Source organism: Panicum virgatum, chromosome 5K (assembly GCF_016808335.1).
Source record: "Panicum virgatum strain AP13 chromosome 5K, P.virgatum_v5, whole genome shotgun sequence".
Lineage (NCBI taxonomy): Eukaryota > Viridiplantae > Streptophyta > Magnoliopsida > Poales > Poaceae > Panicum > Panicum virgatum.
Genome location: NC_053140.1, coordinates 6,574,282 through 6,594,434, shown reverse-complemented (window position 1 = coordinate 6,594,434; position 20,153 = coordinate 6,574,282). Strand labels below are relative to the sequence as shown.

The 20,153-nt window shown below is 51.1% G+C and overlaps 3 protein-coding genes across 3 annotated transcripts; all 3 read right to left on the bottom strand.

Moving 5' to 3' along the window:
* Positions 1-382: 382 nt before the first annotated feature.
* Positions 383-2,437, bottom strand: LOC120709616. Its single transcript, XM_039995300.1, has 2 exons — positions 1,760-2,437; positions 383-565 (listed from the first exon to the last, which is right to left on the bottom strand). Exons 1-2 carry the CDS (start codon positions 2,435-2,437, stop codon positions 383-385), a joined length of 861 nt encoding a protein of 286 aa, XP_039851234.1.
* A 2,160-nt stretch (positions 2,438-4,597) lies between these two features.
* Positions 4,598-7,300, bottom strand: LOC120709615. The gene is made up of 4 exons (XM_039995299.1): positions 6,675-7,300; positions 5,121-5,229; positions 4,912-5,025; positions 4,598-4,630 (listed from the first exon to the last, which is right to left on the bottom strand). The coding sequence occupies exons 1-4, from the start codon at positions 7,283-7,285 to the stop codon at positions 4,598-4,600; spliced, it is 867 nt and encodes a 288-aa protein (XP_039851233.1). The 5' UTR covers positions 7,286-7,300.
* A 4,302-nt stretch (positions 7,301-11,602) lies between these two features.
* Positions 11,603-12,685, bottom strand: LOC120705954. Its single transcript, XM_039990507.1, has 2 exons — positions 12,310-12,685; positions 11,603-12,194 (listed from the first exon to the last, which is right to left on the bottom strand). Exons 1-2 carry the CDS (start codon positions 12,526-12,528, stop codon positions 12,054-12,056), a joined length of 360 nt encoding a protein of 119 aa, XP_039846441.1. The 5' UTR covers positions 12,529-12,685; the 3' UTR covers positions 11,603-12,053.
* Positions 12,686-20,153: the final 7,468 nt, after the last annotated feature.

Genomic DNA, 20,153 nt, shown 5'->3' with positions numbered 1-20,153 from the left:
ACTAAAAAATATTCTTCTAAAGCCACCACAATCTTGGGACACCGCATATGAACCATTTCAACATCTAACAACTAATACTGAAATATCAAAATCCTAGAGAAATAGACAATAAGATTCAAAATCCAAGAGAAATAGACAATAAGAAATGGGAAGAGGATCATCAGCGCGCCATCCTAAATGGCATTAAAGAACTTTCTCATTAGTTAAGAAACGTGATGTGTGCCATGTGGTGGGGTGCTAAATCCTGCCATTCTATGATAAACATATCACTGCTTTCAAACCATCAGCAATCGTCAAATAGATAAAATATCACTCTTTTCAGGCCATCAGCAATCTAAATCAAACTGTTCACATCCGACTTAAGCTCGTAAGTAAACTATATTTATTCAATAGCCAACCCTTTTCCCGCCGCTTGATCAGTCCGCGCTCTCTTCTCTTGCTGCTGTTGACTAGTACCGGCGTTCTTGTCGCCGGATGTTCGCGCCCCCTTCTTCTTCTTGGTCAGGAAAACGTCAGTCAGCACAGTCTTGGACTTGTTCAACGACGCCTTCAGAATCTCCAAACCCTGCAATTGGATCCGTGCACGCGTTTAGATTCTACTTGCAAGGTAGAAATTTTACAAGAAATTTAAAGTTCGATTTCCACGGTATTCTAAAAAAACAGAGAACTAGATGACAAATTTTTGGAAAGTGTTTAGCCAAACTGCATGCAAAGATTACCTCTTGGTAGCCAATCTTGACGGTGAGATGTTGGACATGGGGTCATGGGCTCGACGGCGAGCTCGTCGGTGACGGTGTACGTCACCAGGCCCCGCACGAACCCTTTGCTCTCCTGCGCCCGCGCGGCGAGGCAGTCCTGACAGTGCCAGCCGCAGGTGCCGCCGACGACGCCGAAAGGCGGGAGTGCCAGCCCCTTGAGCGACAGGCACGGCGACGACGATGCTTCAGCGCGTCCCGCGTCTCCGGGCTCTGCAAGTACCCGGGGTCCATCCACTGCACGCTGGCGTGGAGGTTGGCGAGCGCGCCGAGCGGGCTGTCCTTGTCCTTGGCGCCGACGGTCAGGTTGCAGGCGGCGGCTAGCGGCATGGCGAGGAAGCCGAGGAGGAAGTCGACCACGTCCTTGCCCGCCTCGGCGAGGACCACGACCCCGGCGTCCTTGGCGATGAGCAGCTTGATGGTCGGGGTCGCCGCCGCCGACGGCGCGGCAGCGAACGCCGGCATGGCGGCGGCGTTGCCCATGTCTCTCGGTAGATCGATCTCGGCTGATGTGTTGCGAGGCACAGGTTGTTCCGCGAGCAGGTAAAACAACTGAATATATATGGAGAGTCCAGGGATACGTTTGCCGTGCACGAACGTGACTCTCATCAAAACAATGCTAATTTGGAAGTGCGCAGATCTTTTCAGTTTCCAATCTGAGTCGTTGCCAACTGAGTACATGCCCTTCGAAACTTGACATCTAGTAACACGATTATTTGGAGCAACACAAAAAGGACTTGCAATGCAAAGTAAACCAAGCGACAGGACTCTGACGCTGGGACGAGACGGAAACCACAAAGATCAGATCTCTGGCACGACGGCGGCAGCTTCCTTCAAGACCTCGACGACGAGTACGACTACTTCTTCACAAGGAAGACGTCCGTGAGCACCGTCTTGGACTGCAGCGACGCCTTGAGAATCTTCAAGCTCTGCACGCACACGAATCACAAACACATAAAATTTCGAGTACGGCGGAAGCAAATGATGAGCACCTGTGTTGTTACCTCGTCGTAGCCCAGCTGGACGGTCATCTCCTGGAGCGTGCCGATGTCGGTGACGCCGAAGGTGTTGAGCAGGGTGATGCCGGAGATGGTGGACATGGGCGCCACCTTCAGGTCGTCCATCACCGTGTACGTCACCACGCCCTGCACGAACCCCTTGCCTGCATGACCTGACTGGGCTGCCGCCGCCGCTGCCTCTCCACCAGAAGCACGGCTCGAATCCACGGCAACGACGATCATCTTCGTGGTCATCTTGCCGCTGCAGCTGCTATGCTTACAACGCGTGCCGCTCACCTTAGACATGTGTGTCCAGCACTCGGTATAGTTGTTGTAGCAGCACCGGTAAAATTCAGTAGAGGACTCCACTGCCTCTGGCAGCTGGAGCAGCTTGCCGCCATCGTAACCTCCGGCCGGCGCGAGCAGCGCGGCCCTGGCGTCGCCGGAGCGGACGTAGGTGTCGTCAAGCGTCTCGACGCTGCGGTAGAGGTTGCCGATGGAGCCGACCATGGCGTCCTGGCTCAGGATCTTGACGACCGTGGCGACGGGCAAGGTGAGGAGGGAGAAGAGGAAGTCGACGACGTCCTTGCCTGCCTCCGCATAAAGCACGCGGCCGACCTTGGTGTCCACCAGCAGCTTCATGGTGAGCGGGGAAGCACTAGCATCAGAGGTGGTTGGGGCCATGGCCACTGGTGGATAGTGGTGGTGTCACTACTGTCTCTTGTTTTTTGAACTACTGGAGTATTGGAGTGTGCTGCTGATACATGAGGGGGGTGACCTCATATAGTGAACTTTCAACGATCAAGAATTCAAGACCGTTTATTTTCATGGAGTCCCGATGCAGGAAAGGAGGGGAGGCGTGCAACGCCGCTCAAGAACCGATGCTTGGCATCCAGTCCCAATGCAGAAATGCAGCTGGAGCTGGCCGGCCGGCCGGAGGTCGAATCGGTTTGCGCACTGCTCTCGATGTACTTCCCCTTCACCCGAAGCGTTCAGGTCAGGTGAAACATCACTAGACTTTATGATCGCGATCTCCCAACTACTCGAGTCTGGAGCTGGAGTAAGTTTGAACGGAGCGCTCGCTCCTTGCACTTGGAGAAATTTACACTCTTGACACACGAAATAATTCGCTTTGTAGTTTTGACACTGTAAATAATTCCCTCGTATCCGCGATGTTTCTACCTTTCTAATCTATCATTTTTTTCATCAATCTAGCATTCGAAATGACAGTTATACCCTTACCCTATCAGCACAGCATCTTCTCTTCTTCATTTTCCTCCTCTCCTCGTTCACCTGCAACCCAAATCGACGGCCACAATTTTTTTCCAAAAAATATTTCTCTGCTATAGCCAACCTGAACTCTTCATGGAGGGGGACATGCTGCCAAATCTAATATGTGGTTTATCCTTATCATAAACTAGGCGATCCCCCGTGTGTTGCTGCTAGATTTCAGAGAGATTTTTAATAAACTATAATAAAAAAATACAATAATTCTTCAAATAAAATGCTATGGAGAGCATGTAGTAAAACAAATAAACATTTAGATCGAGAATGTTAAAAAAACAAAAAAGTGATAGATTTTTTTAATAAAAAAAGCTCGTATAAATGGTGTATTTGTAGAGATTACGTTGAAAGCCATATGAGAAATGTCTTGGAAGAAAAATAATATTTTTTAAAGTTATTCTCAGAGAAAAAAATAAATAAATAAGACACACATTTTATAAGACGTGCATGAAGTTGATTGGATTGTTACAATAGTGAAGATGATGTGGCTGATTCGGAGAACAAAGAAATAGTAATAAATCTTTATGAATCCCAATAGTGACGCACATGTTAACGTGGCTGAATGAAATAATTATATATATTCTAATAATTTTATAAATGAATAAATTATTATTAATTAATGCTAGTGGATTGCATGATATGTTGACCTGGATAGCAAAATACTAGTGTAGTGGGTTTTAATTATATATGATAGTGCATTATTGCTGAGGTGGACAACTTGCATGTTGAGAGAAATTTCTAGTGGAAACTAACTATGGCCCTGTTTAGTTCCCAAAAAATTTCCTACAGTACTCGTCACATAAAATTTTTTGACACATACATGAAGTATTAAATGCAGTTAAAAATATAAGGCCAGTCTCAGTGGGAGTTTCATGGACACAGATACCTAGACTGAGAACTAGGTAACTGTGCCAGATGAATTTCATGGTGATGAAACTTTCCTCACATCCCATGAAACTCCATTATTCTCCTTGACATTTCGGCAAAATTGATGGTATTTAATGTCATGAAACCCCCATTGAGACTGGCCTAACTGATTACACAGTCTAACTGATTACCATGAGATGAATCTTTTAAGCCCAATTAGTCCATGATTGGACATCATTTGTCAAGTAACAATGAAATTTGCTACAATACCAAAATTCAAACTTTTCACCAACTAAACACACCCTATATAGGTTTTAGGCCAGTCTCAGTGGAAGTTTTATGGACACTATTACCTAGATTGAGAACTAGGCAATCGTGCCAGATGTGTTTCATGGTCCCATTAAACTCCATCATTCTCTCTCCTTGCTATGTCAGTAAAAGTGATGGTATTTAATGCCATGAAACTCCCGTTGAGACTGGTCTTATAGATGACAACCTGTTTTCTACATGCTTTTGAGGTACAGGGGTGGTCTCCAATTCAGTAATTATTTGGTGCCCAGTAGGAATGAAAATCGTTTTTACGTCCACCAGGTTTTGCTTGTTAAAAAAAATGGATAGTGCGAGAACTCAACGTCAACGACGCAGAGCGAAACGTGACGTTAATGGCAAAATACAGAACTGGTGGAATTCATGTCACACATCACTGGGAACAGTAGCAACGGCCATCTAGGATAGACCAGCACAGGCAACAGTAACAAGTTGCGTTGCATCAACTACTGCCGCACTGATAGCAGGAGTGGATCGAATGCACAGGCCATCGAGATTCAAGCCTTCCCTTTCTTCTTCTTCGACGGGGTCGCATCCGATTTCTTCTTATTCTTTGATGACGGGGAAGCCTTCGGTTTCTTCTTCTCCGAAGGCGCAGCGGCAGCGACGTTCTTCTTCTTCAAAGGCGCGGCGGCAGCGACCTCCATGTTCTTCTTCTCCAAAGGCGCGGCGGCAGCGACCTCCAGGTTCTTCTTCTCCAAAGGCGCGGCGGCAGCCTCCCGTGTCTTCTTCCCGAGGAAGATGTCCGTGAGCACGGTCTTGGACTGCAGCGACGCTCTCAGCATCTCCAATCCCTGCACAACATGATGTACCCCACTGGAACTAGTTGAAATCTAGCACGCGAATTAGTTGACATCTTTTTTTTTTTCGAAAGAAAAATTGAACGTACCTCGTTGTACCCCACTCGAACAGACTTTTCCTGGAGCGGGGCTTTTACATTTTTACCATTATAACGAATGGCGCTCATCAGATTATCACTCTTAGAATGACACCTACATCTATACCAGCGGAGAGAAGTTTAAGTTACTTTTTTACCACATTTGCTGATGTGGTAGCCACGGAAGCAGGCCACGCGAGCGTCGAGTCAGCAGTGTGCCAACGTCGTGCTCCCGCCGTTACTGCACGCTGGGCCCGACTCCCGCCTGGGTACGCCCGACCCTCCGACAGAACACCTCGACAGCAAAAACACCGCCGCCAAATAAGCGCCCTACTCCGCCTCCGGCGCCGGCTACCTCTGCCCCTCGCCGCGTGGGTCTCCTCCTCCTCTTTCCTCCAGCACTCCGTTTTCGCGCCGCGTCAGAGGCCCCAACCGCCACCGCAGCCCCCACCCCCGGCCCATGACCCCGCCCCCAGAAAGACGCTCCCCGTCGCGGCCGCCGCCGCACTCGAGTCCGACCTCCTCGCCGTTGTCGCCGAGGACCGCTCGGACGACGCGTGGATCGTGTTCAAGTCCCTGGCCGCGTCCTCCAGCCCACCCTCGCCCCAAGCCGCTGCCGCGCTCGTCTCCCACCTTGTCGGCGCCTTTGCGGCGTTCCTGAAGGTGTTCGACGAAGCCTGCAAGCTCGTGGTGGAGGAGAAGGCTCCTGCTGAGGCGGCGGCAATGCGCCCTGATCTCGCCGGTGGCCGGTGGCCGGGCCGAGGAGCCACGCCCGGGATCCGGCCAGGCGCACCCCTCCCTCTCCCTTCCCTCTCGCGCGGGCGACGGCCGGCGCGCGACGGCTGGTGCGCGCCAGAGACCGCGGCGGCCTGCGCACCGCGGCGGCGAGCCAGCGGCGGGCGTGTGCGGGGGCCGCGGCGGCGACGCAGGCGCAGACGCTATGGCGGCGTGGCCCACGCTGGCGCTCGCGGGCAGGCTGCGGAGCAGGCGCGCGGCGGCGGGCTCGAACAGGAGCGGCGCCCTGTAGCTGGCGGCGAGCTCGGCACGCGCGCCCTGCAGCTGGCGGCGAGGACCTCCTCCACGGCGGCCATGGCGAGGCGAGGCGGCCTCCTCCTCCCTCCCCATCTGGCGGCCTCTGCGCTCCGCCCCTGCCGCCCGTGGCCATGGCGGCTCGGCACGGTGGCCTTGGCGGCGCGGCACGATGGACTTGGCCTCCGGATCCAGGCGCGCGGCGGCGTCCATGGCCTCCGCCCTTCTTGTATGCTACGGGTTGATGAGCTAGATACATTGCTTGATGCTCTGGGATTCAGCAAGAAGGGATTTTTCAAGAATCTGGTCAGCGGGTACCTAAAATCAAGCACAGGGTCCAGCGTGCAGTAACGGTGGGAGCACGACGTTGGCACACTGCTGACTCGGCGCTCGCGTGGCCTGCTGCCGTGGCTACCACATCAGCAAATGTGGTAAAAAAGTAACTTAAACTTCTCTCCGCTGGTATAGATGTAGGTGTCATTCTAAGAGTGATAATCTGATGAGCGACATCCGTTATAATGGTAAAAATGTAAAAACCCCTCCTGGAGCGAGCTGATGTCCGTGATGCCCAGGGCGTTGAGGGCGGCGATGCTGGAGATGGTGGACATGGGCGCGACCTGGAGGTTGTCCATGACCGTGTACATCACGACCTCCTTCACGAACCCCGTGCCGGCAAGATCAGAGACCGAAGCCGCCGCCGTCTCCGTCTCGCCGCCGCCGGAGCTGCCCACGAGCTCGATGGGCTCGTTCATCGCGCCTCGGCAGTGGCGGCACGGCGTGCTCCTCACCGCGGCCACGTAGCCGTAGCAGTCGCCGGTGCCGCCCTTGCCGCACTGGTAGACTTCCACGGCGGCGGGCGCCGGCACCGCGGCGGCGGCGGCTGGCAGCTGGAGGAGCCTCCCGCTCTCGTACCCACCGGCCGGCGCGAGCAGCGCGGCCCTGGCGTCGGCGGAGCGGACGTAGGCCGCGTCCAGCCGCTCGACGCTGCCGTAGAGGTTGGCGACGCAGCCGGGCATGGCGTCCGCGCTCAGGAGCTTGACGACCGTGGCGAGGGGCAGGGTGAGGAAGGAGAGGAGGAGGTCCACGACGTCCTTGCCGGCCTCGGCGTAGAGCACGCGCCCGGCCTTGGCGTCGACCAGCAGCCTCATGCTCAGCGAGCTGCTTGCCCTTGTTCTTGGGCAGATCGTCAGGGCCATCCTTGTGCGAGCAGTGTATGTAGTACTGGAAGGTTTGTGGTGTGACCGTGCAGGGCCATCGCTCGGGAGTACTATATAGGGATCGAGCGCGGCCTCTGGAATTTGAATGTCTGAATGGGAAGGAGGGGGAAGAAGGTTGGGGCGCCAACCTCGAGCTGAAGTAAAAGCAACCAAACGCATGGAGCAGACCACAATTTGTTCGGCATTGGGACTGCAACAGCGTGCGCAGGTCCTGCATTGGGACTGCACGGCAAATCTGACGTTTTGATGGCCCCATGGTCCATGGGAATGCTCCCACGTTCCCGTAGGCATTTTCTCAGGTCTGCGCCCCGGGGCATCAAGATGATAATCCATTCATTTTAAGGTCTATTTTGGCACAATTATTTTATATAAATTTCTGCAAATATGTTCAACATTTTAAATGAATGATTCAACATTTGATAATCAAAATGTTGAAATTGTATAGACGAATTGTTGAAATTGAAAGTACGAAAATATTGAAAATGTTGAACAGCAACCAGATGGTAGCTTTCTCCGACGAGGCAGCGTAGCGCGTAGGCGGCGGAGCAGCAGCGCATGAGAAGCAGGCGGCGGCGGAGCAGGGCGAGCGGCGTGAGCGGCGGCGGAGCAAGACGGCGTGAGATGTCGGCGGTGGAGAGGAAGAATGTTGGGGGGAGAGAGAGGAAGCTAAGGTTTGAGATGGATCTAAGGGCATCAGCAGTGGTTGGTTCGCATGAACCGAATCATAGACGCCATGTATGCTCCAAATTAATATAGATTTTCTCTCTCCTCTGAATTCATTAATGCAATTCTGATCAAAGGGCCCACAGTTCACCTTTTTCCTGGTTGATTCTCACCGTAGATAGTTTTGATTTTGTTTTTTTACTCCGCAGGAGTCGACTCCCAACTGAGAGTCGAACCTTGTGTCAGATCGTAAAAATCAGCTTTCTCCAGCGGATGAATCGATTCATCAGATGCCACATCACCGTATGGTTCGGCCACTGGAGAAGCTCTAATGACTCTAAACTCTAAATCTCAAACACTAAAAGATGTGGAGAAGACGAGGAGGTTAAAATCCAGGAAGATATATAGGAATTCCGCTGCGCGCCTCGGCCCTCTGCCACCGGACGGCCAAGAAACTTCCTAGGCCGTAGTGGGCCGGGCCCTGGTGCCGAAAACCAGACTGTCGCATTTGGCAGCGGGTTCCAGCTCGGCTCGGCCCACTAAGGAAGGCGGCCTAGCTAGCCCAACGCGCGCGCGCTCCGCATCCGGCCGCGGCAGGCTCTCAAGTCTCTACCCCTCTCCAACGCAGGCGGGTTTTCTTCTTCCTCGGGCGCTCTCGTGGCGCCGCCGCCACCGCCCTTCGCTGAGTTCGCTCTACGCGTGCTCGTCGGCGAACGACAGCGAGAGGCACGCATCTTCTATCTCGGCGCCCCAGCGGCACGCTGTGTCTGCAGATCGATGCTACGCGGCATCTCGCGTTTATTCGCTACCAGTTTGCTTGCCCCTTTCGAACCTTGATCCATTCGCGAATCGCGACTGGCCGAGCGTTCTGAACCTTGATCCGTTCGATTAAAATAAATCAGTGCTTCGCATATGATAGAGCTATTTCTGAAGACATGTCTTCACAACTTATAAGATTCATCTAAAGGTATCCAAACACAGGATTGCATTTTTTTCAAACTCATCACAAACTTCTAACAGGCAATTTATAACGTCATGATTTCCAATAACTCTCCATCTCAAGCACACCAGCAAGAGGCAGATAACCTATGCGACACACGCATGAAGAAAGACCAAAATAACTAAGCAACCAAATCACATCAGATCTTACAGCCTTTGGTGACTAGTAGCTCACCTAGAGCGCCGATAACAGGCAGCAAGGCTAAAATGCCAGAGTAACTTGGAACCGCATAACTTGCTAAGCACACCATACATCAGTGACTTCTTCTTCCCAATGAAGACGTCGGTGAGCACCGTCTTGGACTGCATCGAGGCCGTCAGCATCTCCAGACCCTGCACGAGAAAACTTCCTTGTTTTACAAATCCTAGCAACTACCAAAGGATCATTATCTCTGCACTGTCAAATGCTACTAACCTCAGCGTAGCCGAGCTGCACGATCTTCTCCTGGAGCGCGCCGATGTCCTTGACGCCCAGCGTGCTCAGCCGAGCGATGGCAGAGACGGTTGACATCGGCGCGATCCTGAGGTCGTCCATGACAGTGAACATGGCAGCAGCTGGTGCTGCCGGCGGCGGCGCAGCTGCTGCTGGTGGTGCTTCGTGGCCACCATGCCCGGCGCTCGAGGCCACGCCAACAAGCTTCCTGGCGGCGGCGCCGATGTAGAGGTTGAGGATGGAGCCGCCGGCGCGGCCGCCTTCGCCGACGACGACATTGGGCGTGCTGAGGAGGGAGAAGAGGAAGTCGACGGCGTCCTCGCCGGCCTCGGCGTACAGCACGCGCTGGGACTTGGTGTCCACGAGCAGCTTCATGGTGGGCATGGTGCCGGTTGGAGCCATCATGTTGGTTCGGAGGCTGGAGACTTGGTGGTAGACTGGTAGTACTCAGGTGTGCAGCCTTGCCATTGTATAGTGGCAGGAGGAGCATGGACAGCGTCTAGGTGATTCCTGGGGAAGAGGGGATCGAGTAAATACTGCACCGTTCCTTGCTTCTTTGGGAACCATCGAAGACCTAGACCGTCGTTCCGTCCCAATGCAGAGTACGCGTGCAGTCCCAACGCAGAATTCAGCTGGAGATCGAATAAATGTACAGTTAAATGAGACCGTAGTCCTGCTAATACTCGACCTGCATTGAATAATCACCACAGGACGAGTTTGTTATTTTGTCAAATGCTAGTACTACTTCCATATTTTTCCTTTTTTTAGGGTGTTCTTTCCCTTGCTCTGTTTTTGAGTGCTCAGCTTTTGTTGGCTCGATTTTTTAGTCAACCTTTTTAAGGTCTTGTTTGGTTTCAAATAAGTCACCTGCTTATAAGTTGAAAAGTGTAAAAAGTAACTTATTTTGCCAAACAGCACTAGCTTAAGTCATGAGACATATAAGCAATAAGTTGGTACACCTCTATTTAAAACTTATAAGTCACCTCCTTTTTCCCTTCTCCGCGTGCGACCCACACATAAGCCATAATAGGAGGGGAGATGGGATAAAACATGATCTTTAATGAGCTTATAAGTCATATACAATCAAGCAGCTATGACTTATAAGTCACTACTGACTTAGTCCCCTAACTTATGACACCAAACAGGGCCTAAACATTTTTGCTGCCTCAATCTTTTAGAGATTCAACCTTTCTTAGCAATTTGTTGGCTTACTGGTTCAACTTCTTTTATGAGATTTGTCGAGTTAACAATTTTTTTAAGAAATGTCGATGTAGCATGTTTTGAGTTAACATTTCTTACAGATATGCTGACTCAATTTTTTTTAGTCATCTGACATTTCATAATTTAGCCTTAAATGTCTTAGAGCATCTCCAAGAGCTCTTGTATACTTGATGAGTTAGTTAAAAGAAGACATTTTTTATTAAAACTCAGATCCAACAAACTTTCTATTTTGCTTGGCTGTTTTCTATTCTCTCCTCCTCGCTGGGCAAAAAAAGAAGACATGTATCGCTAGCCATTTTCCATGGCCCACTCCCCCGCACACCTTCCGTGGCCTGCTCCCCCGTGCATGCCCCGCCGTCGAGCGCCGCCCCCGCCTTCTCGGGCCGCCCCCGAGCACCGCCCCGCCATCCTGAGCCGCCAGCGAACGCCGCCCCCGCCATCCCGGGCCGCTGCTCCTTCGCTTCGGCGTGGCCTTCCCCATCTCGTGACTCCCCTGCCGGTGCGGCCCGCCGCCGCGGCTCCTCTGCTCCGGCGCGGCATCCCTCCGCCGACGGGCCTCCCCTGTCGGGGCCGCATTCTGGAGGGCGGCGGGACACCTCATCGGCAACGCGCGCGTACGAGCTCAACATGGAGACAGCCACCTTCACGGCTGCCGTCGCCGTCGCCGTCGTCTACGGTGGCGGCGCCCAGGCCCCGCGCGAGGTCGCGGGGAACCCCGTCGCGCTGCGCCTGCTTCATCACCAAGGACAAGATGAGGAGGCGGGGCAAGAAGCTGCTCAGGGATGCTCGCCGGCGGTTCCGGGAATAGGTTCCTCTCACGCCAAAGATGCACACCGGTCTCTTCTCCCTCACCGAAACCTCGCCGGCGATGAGGAATCGTCCAGTCAAACTGCCGGCCGGACGATTTTGACCTTGCAACTGGGAGGCCGAGAAGATGAACTGTGCTCGCAGTTGGATTTAGAGAAGCTGTTGGATTTCACCACTGTTTTACTAGCCATTTTATTTTACATAATAGCTAAATCAGGATTTTAACTAGTCATGGATACAAGAGCTCTTGGAGATGCTCTTAGAACAGAGGGAATACATGCATACACTGATAGGCAAATAGCAAGTAGCAACTGTAGATATGGAAGTGTTGCATCAACTTGTTCATCCTTTTGTTTGGCTGCATGTATGTACCCCTACCGATCCTACTAATAGAATATGCTCACAAGATTAAGCACCGTTAGAACTGAGGGATCGGAGGAACTGGCAAGCCACTAATTGGCATAGCAAATGAGGACATGGAACTGTTCGATTGAACGCATATTCAGCCGTGCCAAGTTCAAACAAGTTCGAAACAAAAATGCATCAACTTCCAACTGTGCTTTGGCAGCCCCTGAATTAAAAGTTGCCCCTAAACCTATACGGATTCCGAGACCCCAATCCAGCAGCTCTTTCACCACCACTACTCCCTTTGGCCCCGAGGAAGACGTCGGTGAGCACCGTCTGCGACTGCAACGACGCCTTCAGCAAAGCCAAGCCCTGCCCATCATGGATCAAAACGCATGCACGAAAACGTCAGAATTTGCATCAGATCAGAGCACACTAATCTCTGCACAATCCAATAAGCATACATGACCTCAAGATATATAATCACCTCTTTGTAGCCGATCTCCACCGTCTTGGCCTGGAGTCCGGTGATGTCAGAGACGCCGAGGCCGGCGAGGGCGGCGACGGCGCAGATGGTGGACATGGGCGCCATCGAGAGGTCGTCCATCACGGTGTAGGTCACCATGTCCCGCACGTACCCCGTGGTGCTCCCCTCGCCCGCCACCGCCGCGGCCGAGGGCTCCACGATCTGCACCTCCGCCGTCATCTCGCCCTTGTTAGATTTCTTTGCACTGAGTTCTTGACTGGATCAAGTCTAGGCATACAAGATCGAGTACAGGGTATATGGTTCTAGTGTAGAAATACAAGGGATTCGGGTCCTAGCTCTTATACAAAGGGAAAGAGAGGGTAGGAGGAGCAGACCGTCCGCAGGAGCTGGCGCAGTGGACGAACTGGTGCCGGTGGGCGCCATGGCGTCGATCGAGTCGAGGATGGAGGCGAGGAAGTCGGAGTCGGTGAGGTGTGGGTCGACGAGCTCGCGGTCCGGCGACGGCGGTGGTTGGCGCGGGTAGCGGTACCCTTCAGGCCTCCACCGGCACTGGCCGTCGACGGGGAGAGTGCGCGAGTCGTGGTGGTGGTTGCAGTCGTGCAGGCGGTGCTTCCCGTCGGCCAAGCGCAAAACCCTAGATCGGTAGGGACTGTGGGGAGGGGTTGTGGCGGCGAACCTTGGTACTCGTGCCCGGCACCCTCCCCTTCTTTATATGGCGCTGGCGACCGGGGCCCACCAGTCACAAACGGACTGGGCGCCCCGATCAGGCGCGGTCAAGGTGTCCGACTCGGCCTTTGGGCCGAGTCGTGAGATCAATCCCAGCATTCTCCTCCTTGATCTCTTCTTGTTTCTTATTCTTGTTCTTCATCTGAATTATTCAATCACAGATCAATGTATAGGGCGTGCCTCGTCATGACAATTATTACTGTCAGATTAACAACCACAATCACCTTTCTGGTCTGAAAAAAAAATCTTTTCTTTGGGCCACTCTTTGTCCAGGAATCACAGGCTTTCCCTTAAACCCATGCCGGCTAAGTGTTCTCTGAACATATTGGGTGGTAGGCCTTTTGTAAGCGGATCCGCTAACATCTTGTTCGTTCTAATATGTTCTAAACAAATTATTTCATCCTGAACTTGTTCCTTAACAACATAAAACTTTATGTCGATGTGTTTGGCAGCACCACTCGACTTGTTGTTATGAGCGTAAAATACTGCTGGTTCATTATCGAAGTATAACTTCAGTGGTTTTTCTATACTGTCGACCACTCTTAAACCGGGTACGAATTTCTTAAGCCATGTGACCTGCCCGGAGGCCTCGTAACATGCTACAAATTCTGCGTACATCGTGGAAGATGCTGTAATTGACTGTTTAGAGCTCTTTCACGATATTGCTCCTTTTACAAGAGTGAAGATGTATCCAGACATGAATTTTCTGTCATCTACATCTCCTGCAAAGTCTGAATCTGAATATCCTTCTATTTCCAGAGATTTTGTTTTTCTGTACGTTAGCATGAGGCCAGTAGTGCCCCTCACATAGCGTAAAGCCTTCTTTATCATCTTCCAGTGCTCTATGCCTGGATTACTTTGGTATCTTTACAGTACCCCGGTAACAAAACTTAAGTCAGGGCGAGTGCACACTTGTGCATACTGTAAGCTTCCGACAGCTGAAGCATAAGGCACTACCTTCATTTACTCGAGCTCATACTGATTCTTGGGACACTGATGTTTCCCAAAACTGTCGCCCTTGACTATTGGAGCAGGTGTGGGCTTGCTCGCATGCATACCGTATTTCTTTAATACTTTTTCTAGGTATGCTTTCTGTGACAATCCTAATACTCCTTTTCTTCTATCTTGGTGAATCTCAATTCCTAAAACGAATAAAGCTTCACCAAGATCCTTCATATCAAAATTCGAGGACAAAAATTTCTTTGTCTCCAGTAGTAGATTAACATCACTGCCAGCTAGCAGGATATCATCCACATACAGGATAAGGAAGATAAACTTTCCATTCTTAAACTTTGCATAAATGCAGTTGTCCTCTTCATTTTCTTTAAATCCAAAATTTCTGATTGTTTCATCAAATTTCAAGTACCACTGCCTTGAGTCTTGCTTCAAGCCATAAATTGATTTCTTTAGGTGGCACCCTAAATTTTCTCGGCCGTCCAAAACAAAACCTTTTGGTTGTGCCATGTAGACGTCTTCATATAGATCCCCATTTAGGAATACCGTCTTCACATCTATCTGATGTAATTCTAAGTCATAATGAGCCACTAAGGCTATTATTATTCTGAAAGAGTCTTTACATGAGACCGGAGAAAAGGTCTCATTGTAATCTATTCCTTCTCTCTGTGTGAAGCCTTTTGCCACAAGTCGCGCCTTATATCTTTCTATATTCCCTTTGGAGTCACACTTCGTTTTGTAGACCCACTTGTAGCCCACTGTTTTGGCTCCTTTGGGAATTTTTTCTAAGTCCCAAACTTTATTGGTACTCATTGATTTCATTTCATCTTCCACGGCTGCAAACCACTTGGATGAATTTGCGCTTTTCATGACTTCTTCAAATGAGGTGGGATCACCCTCAATTTGTATTTCTTCGCTATTATAGACTTTATAATCGTCAGAAATAGCAGGTCTTCTAGTTCTTTGTGGCCTTTGTGGGGGCCACTGCAACTGGTATTTCTGGTCTAGGAGGCTGTTGTTGCTCCCCCTCATCCGCGGCAACGGGTTCTGGTTGAGCATGAGAGATGGAATCCTCATTCTCATTTACTGTCACGTTAGGAGAACTAACGACAGGCGTGGGCACTGCAGTTCTCTGTACTGCTGGTGCTACAGCCACTGGTAAGCAGAAATAAGGTTTTTGAGTCATCGGAGTAGGGACGAATACCCGCTTCTCCTCAAGATTAATCTTTCTAGCTACCATGCTCCCCCTGATCATCTGATCTTCTAGAAAGGCAGAGTGTCTTGTTTCTACAAATTTCGTGTGTCTGTCAGGGCAGTAGAAGCGATACCCTTTCGATTTTTCTGGATAGCCAATAAAATGGCAACTGACTGTCTTGGGATCTAGTTTCCCAATGTTTGGATTAAACACTTTGACCTCAGCGGGACAGCCCCACACTCGTAAATGATTGAGCGAAGGTTCTCTTCCTGTCCATAGTTCATGCGGTGTATTCGGCACCGATTTACTTAGCACGCGATTAAGTATGTAAATAGCAGTTTTTAACGCATCCATCCACAAGTTAATCGGTAGCGTGGAGTAGTTTATCATACTTCTTACCATATCCATAAGGGTATGGTTTCTTCTTTCTACTACTCCCATTCTGCTGAGGCTCGCCCGGTGTGGAATACTGGGCAACTATACCATTTTCCTGTAGAAACCTTGCAAAAGGTCCAGGAACTTGGCCATATGGGGTATGCTGACCGTAGTATTCTCCCCCACAGTCGGATCTGGCGATCTTGATCTTTAAATCATGTTGATTTTCTACTTCTGCTTTAAATATCTTAAATTTATCCAACGCTTCTGATCGTTATTTTATTGGATAAATATAGCCATAACGCGAATAATCGTCTGTAAATGTTATGAATGAATCATAGCCATCTACAGTAGTGATAGGGAAGGGTCCACAAATATCTCTGTGGATTATTTCTAGAATTTTCTCACTTCGTTTGGCGCCTTTCTTTATGTTCTTAATGTATTTTTCTTTAATGCAATTGATACATTGTTCTAAGTCTGAAAATTCTAACGGTGGAGGAATTGATGCTTTTACTAAGTGCTCTATTCTCCCCCTCGAAATATGGCCTAAACGACAGTGCCATAATTTTTATAAGATTGCATCAATTCTTTTTCGTTTCTTAGTGCCGTTCCCGCATGAGGAGGAATTCTCATTCTTAGAACTTACAACATTAACATTCTCAGATAATGAAAGTAAGTACAACTTGTCTTGTCGGAAGGCAAGACCAACACATTCTTTATTAAAGTGTATCTCACACTTGCCATCTCCAAAATGACAAATAATCAAATCATCATCCAACTTAGACACACTAATTAAGTTTCTTTGCAACGAAGGTACATAAAGAACATCTTTCAAATGAAGTACAAAGCCATTATGTAATTCTAAATGAAATTCTGCGATGGCTTCAACTTCAGCTTCTTCAACCGTTCGCCACTTTAAATTCTTCTTCCTCCTCTTGGCAGAGGTCCGCTTTTCCCCTGTAATGAATTAGCAACATGAGCAGTTGCTCCAGAATCAATCCACCAGGTGGATTTATCATAATTCAAAAATAGAAATTCATCTACAAAAGTAATGGTGTCCTCACCGTTCTTTAACAGCTCCATGAGAAATTCTGGGCATTTCCTCTTGTAGTGCCCTTTTTTCTTACATTTGAGACACTGGTCTTTAGCAACTGGAAAATTTGACCAATCAAGTTCTCATGGAGGTGGTTTGGAAGGACCACTTTCATGCTGATTCTTGCTTGGCGGGAAGGGCCTCTTGTAGTTCTGGTAATTCTTCTGGGGTTGTTTTTTCTTCTGGTGCTGGACTTGAAAGACAAGTTCACCACCACCATTGGCGTTTTCCAGCCTTCCTTCTTCCTGAGCGCACATGGCAATCAGCTTCTCAATGTCTCAGTTTTCTGGAAAGGTGTTGTAATTAACGTGAAAAGTCGCAGACTCCTTTGGAAGGGACTTGAAAACAAGCTGGACAAGGAACGGTTCTGGCAAAGGCATGTCCATTGTCGCTAGCTTGTTAGCCATGTGGCTCATTTCTAAGATATGATCTCTGATTCCACCACCAGTGTATTTCTTTGTAATTAGCTGCTCTGCAAGAGTAGCAGCATAAGTCTTGGAAGAGCCAGTGAACTGACTCTTTATTTTCTGGAGGTATTCTGCAGCGGTGGGGCAAACAGTGATTGCCATTCTGATGGATTCTGAGATATAACCTTTAATGATCAATAATCACTTGCGGTTTGAATCCGCCCACGGTGCCATCTCATTGTCATACAAGGTCTTTTCTTCATCATATCTCTTCTGACGAGCAGTGAATGCACCAACAGTTTCATTCTGAGCTCTCATGGGCTTTTCTGGTTCTTGTGGCTGAGGCGTATTGATGGCCATCGCCAGAGCAATTTCTAGTTTCTGGTACCACTTCTCATAGTTCCTTCCATCTAATTCTGGGATGCCATTCAAAAGGTTCATAGCATTCGGACCTGAAATTCAGATTCAAAAATTTGTGAGGATAACAATAATGTGCATGCATCAATTTAATTTTGGCCAAAATTAAAGCATGCGATATTCTGTACATTAAATCTAAGTCACCATTGGGCAAAAAAATTATAATGTATATAAAATTCTGAACAAGATTATAATATTGCAATATCAACTTTGGTCAGAAATTATAATATTATAATATACTGAAAATTCTGAAAAAAAATAAATTCTATATGACTATATCAATTATCTCGATGGTTCAAATTAACATAGAGACAAAACAAATTCTTTGCTGCGGAAACATGTAAAAATTCTAAATTTCAGAAGCATAATTCTGTGGTTTTCTGCTCTAAAAATAATACATGTTGGTGTAATTATTTGTAGAGATTCAAATTCTAAACAAAAGATCTCAAAATCATATTCAAAATGTTTCTAAAATAAAAGAAAAAATCATTTCTTCTACTGTTCATCGGGCCCGTTGCCACTTGTGGCCCGCGGCCCGTTCCCGCGCAGCCGCTCCGCCGCACCCAGGCCGCAGCCTGGTCCTGGGCCGGGAAACCGGCCTGCTGCGGAGCCCCCCTTGGGCCGGAAGCAACCCGTTGCCGGCCGGCTTCTGCTGGCCGTCGGATTGAATCCGACGGCCCTCCTTGGATCTCGGCATATCAAAAACCTGCCCCGGCCGACTCCCTTGGAAACCCTAGATTCATTTTCTTCTCTCCCCCATTTCTTCTCTCGCGTGGAGCGGCGGCCGCCGTGGCCGGCCGGAGGGAGAGTGAGCGGTGGCGCCGCAGCCGGCCCCCTCGCCGGCGCGCGCGCTCACCCGTGTGGGAGCGCGCCACCGTCGAGCGGCTTGACGGCGGTGCCCGAGCCCGCGAATCGGTTCTGGACTTGCGTGGCGGCCGTGGCCCCGCGTGCGGAGGCGCGACGGCGAGCGGCGGCTGCCGGGTTCGGCACCGCGCCCCGACGTGCGGCGGCGGCCAGGAGGTAGGTCCCCCCTCCGGTGCTCGGTTCTGGATGTTCTGGGGTTCTAGGGTTAGGGTTTCTAAGTTGGGGTTCTTGATCGATTCGAAATCGATTCGAGTTTCTGTCATCTCCTTCTAATTTCTGAGTACCCGTGACCCGATCTATACTGTAGATCGGAATCTGATACCATTGTTAGATTTCTTTGCATTGAGTTCTTGACTGGATCAAGTCTAGGCATACAAGATCGAGTACAGGGTATATGGTTCTAGTGTAGAAATACAAGGGATCCGGGTCCTAGCTCTTGTACAAAGGGAAAGAGAGAGAGGGTAGGAGGAGCAGACCGTCCGCAGGAGGTGGCGCAGTGGACGAGCTGGTGCCAGTGGGCGTCATGGCATCGATCAAGTCGAGGATGGAGGCGAGGAAGTCGGAGTCAGTAAGGTGCGGGTCGACGAGCTCGCGGTCCGGCGATGGCGGTGGTCGGCGCGGGTAGCGGTACCCTTCAGGCCTCCACCGGCACTGGCCGTCGACGGGGAGAGCACGCGAGGTCGTGGTGGTGGTTGCAGTGGTGCTGGCGGCGCTTCCCGTCGGCCAAGCGCAAAACCCTAGATCGGTAGGGACTGTGGGGAGGGGTTGTGGCGGCGAACCTTGGTACTGGTGCCCGGCACCCTCCCCTTCTTTATATGGTGCTGGCGACGAGGGCCCACCAGTTACAAACGGACTGGGCGCCCCGATCAGACGCGGTCAAGGGGTCTGACTCGGCCGAGTTGTGAGATCAATCCCAACAGCCCTTACACACGGGGCACGGCGTGCCGCGGACCCTGGCGGCGTAGTCGTAGCAGCGAGGGGAGCAGGGGCAGCGCTTGCACCTGAAGAGGCGCCCGCTCGGCGCCGGCGCGGCGGCCACCGGCTGCAGGAAGGCCGGCTCGAGCAGGGCGCCGGTGGCCTCGCGGCGGCAGACGTAGTGGCCGGCGTCGAGCGCCTCCGTGCTGCGGTGGAGGTTGCCGACGGAGCCGACCATGGCGCCCGCGGCCAGTAGGAGCTTGGCCGCCACCGCGGTGGTGGGGGCGGCAGGGCCGTCGAGCGGGACGACCGAGCCGGCCCCGGCGCCCGCGGTGAGGAGCTTGGCGACCGCGCCGAGGGGGAGCGCGAGGAGGGAGAATAGGAAGTCCACGACGTCCTTGCCGGCCTCCGCGTACAGCACGCGCCCGGCCTTGGTGTCCACCAGCAGCTACATTTCATGGTCAGAGGAGCGGCGGGTTCCGCTGCCATCTCGGAGTCTCGGCAAGTCCGAGAAGCGGTGGCAAGACGAGCAGTTTGTGGGGGGAGCTCGAGCGTGAGACGGAGGAAGGCGAGAGGGAGACGAGATTTAATGGTCTCCTGGGAGACGAAAAGGTCGACGTGCTTGCATCGATGGCAGCGCGCGCCACGCCTGCGACGCAGCTGGAGTGCTGGACACGCACGGTTGGCCGTCGGGCGACGGCGGCCAAACGCTTCGTTCAATTCACCGCGCGGACGCGAGTACGCGACCGTGTCGATTCCACCCCCTGGGCTGCATGAATCCAGGAAGTCAGGAAGCATGTGCGTGTGCACCTGAAACAAGAACGAAAATATGATCCAGTTCAACCGTGCGAAGCAGTCACCCTCATCCTATGGGTTACTGTTTGTCAGAAGAAACTTC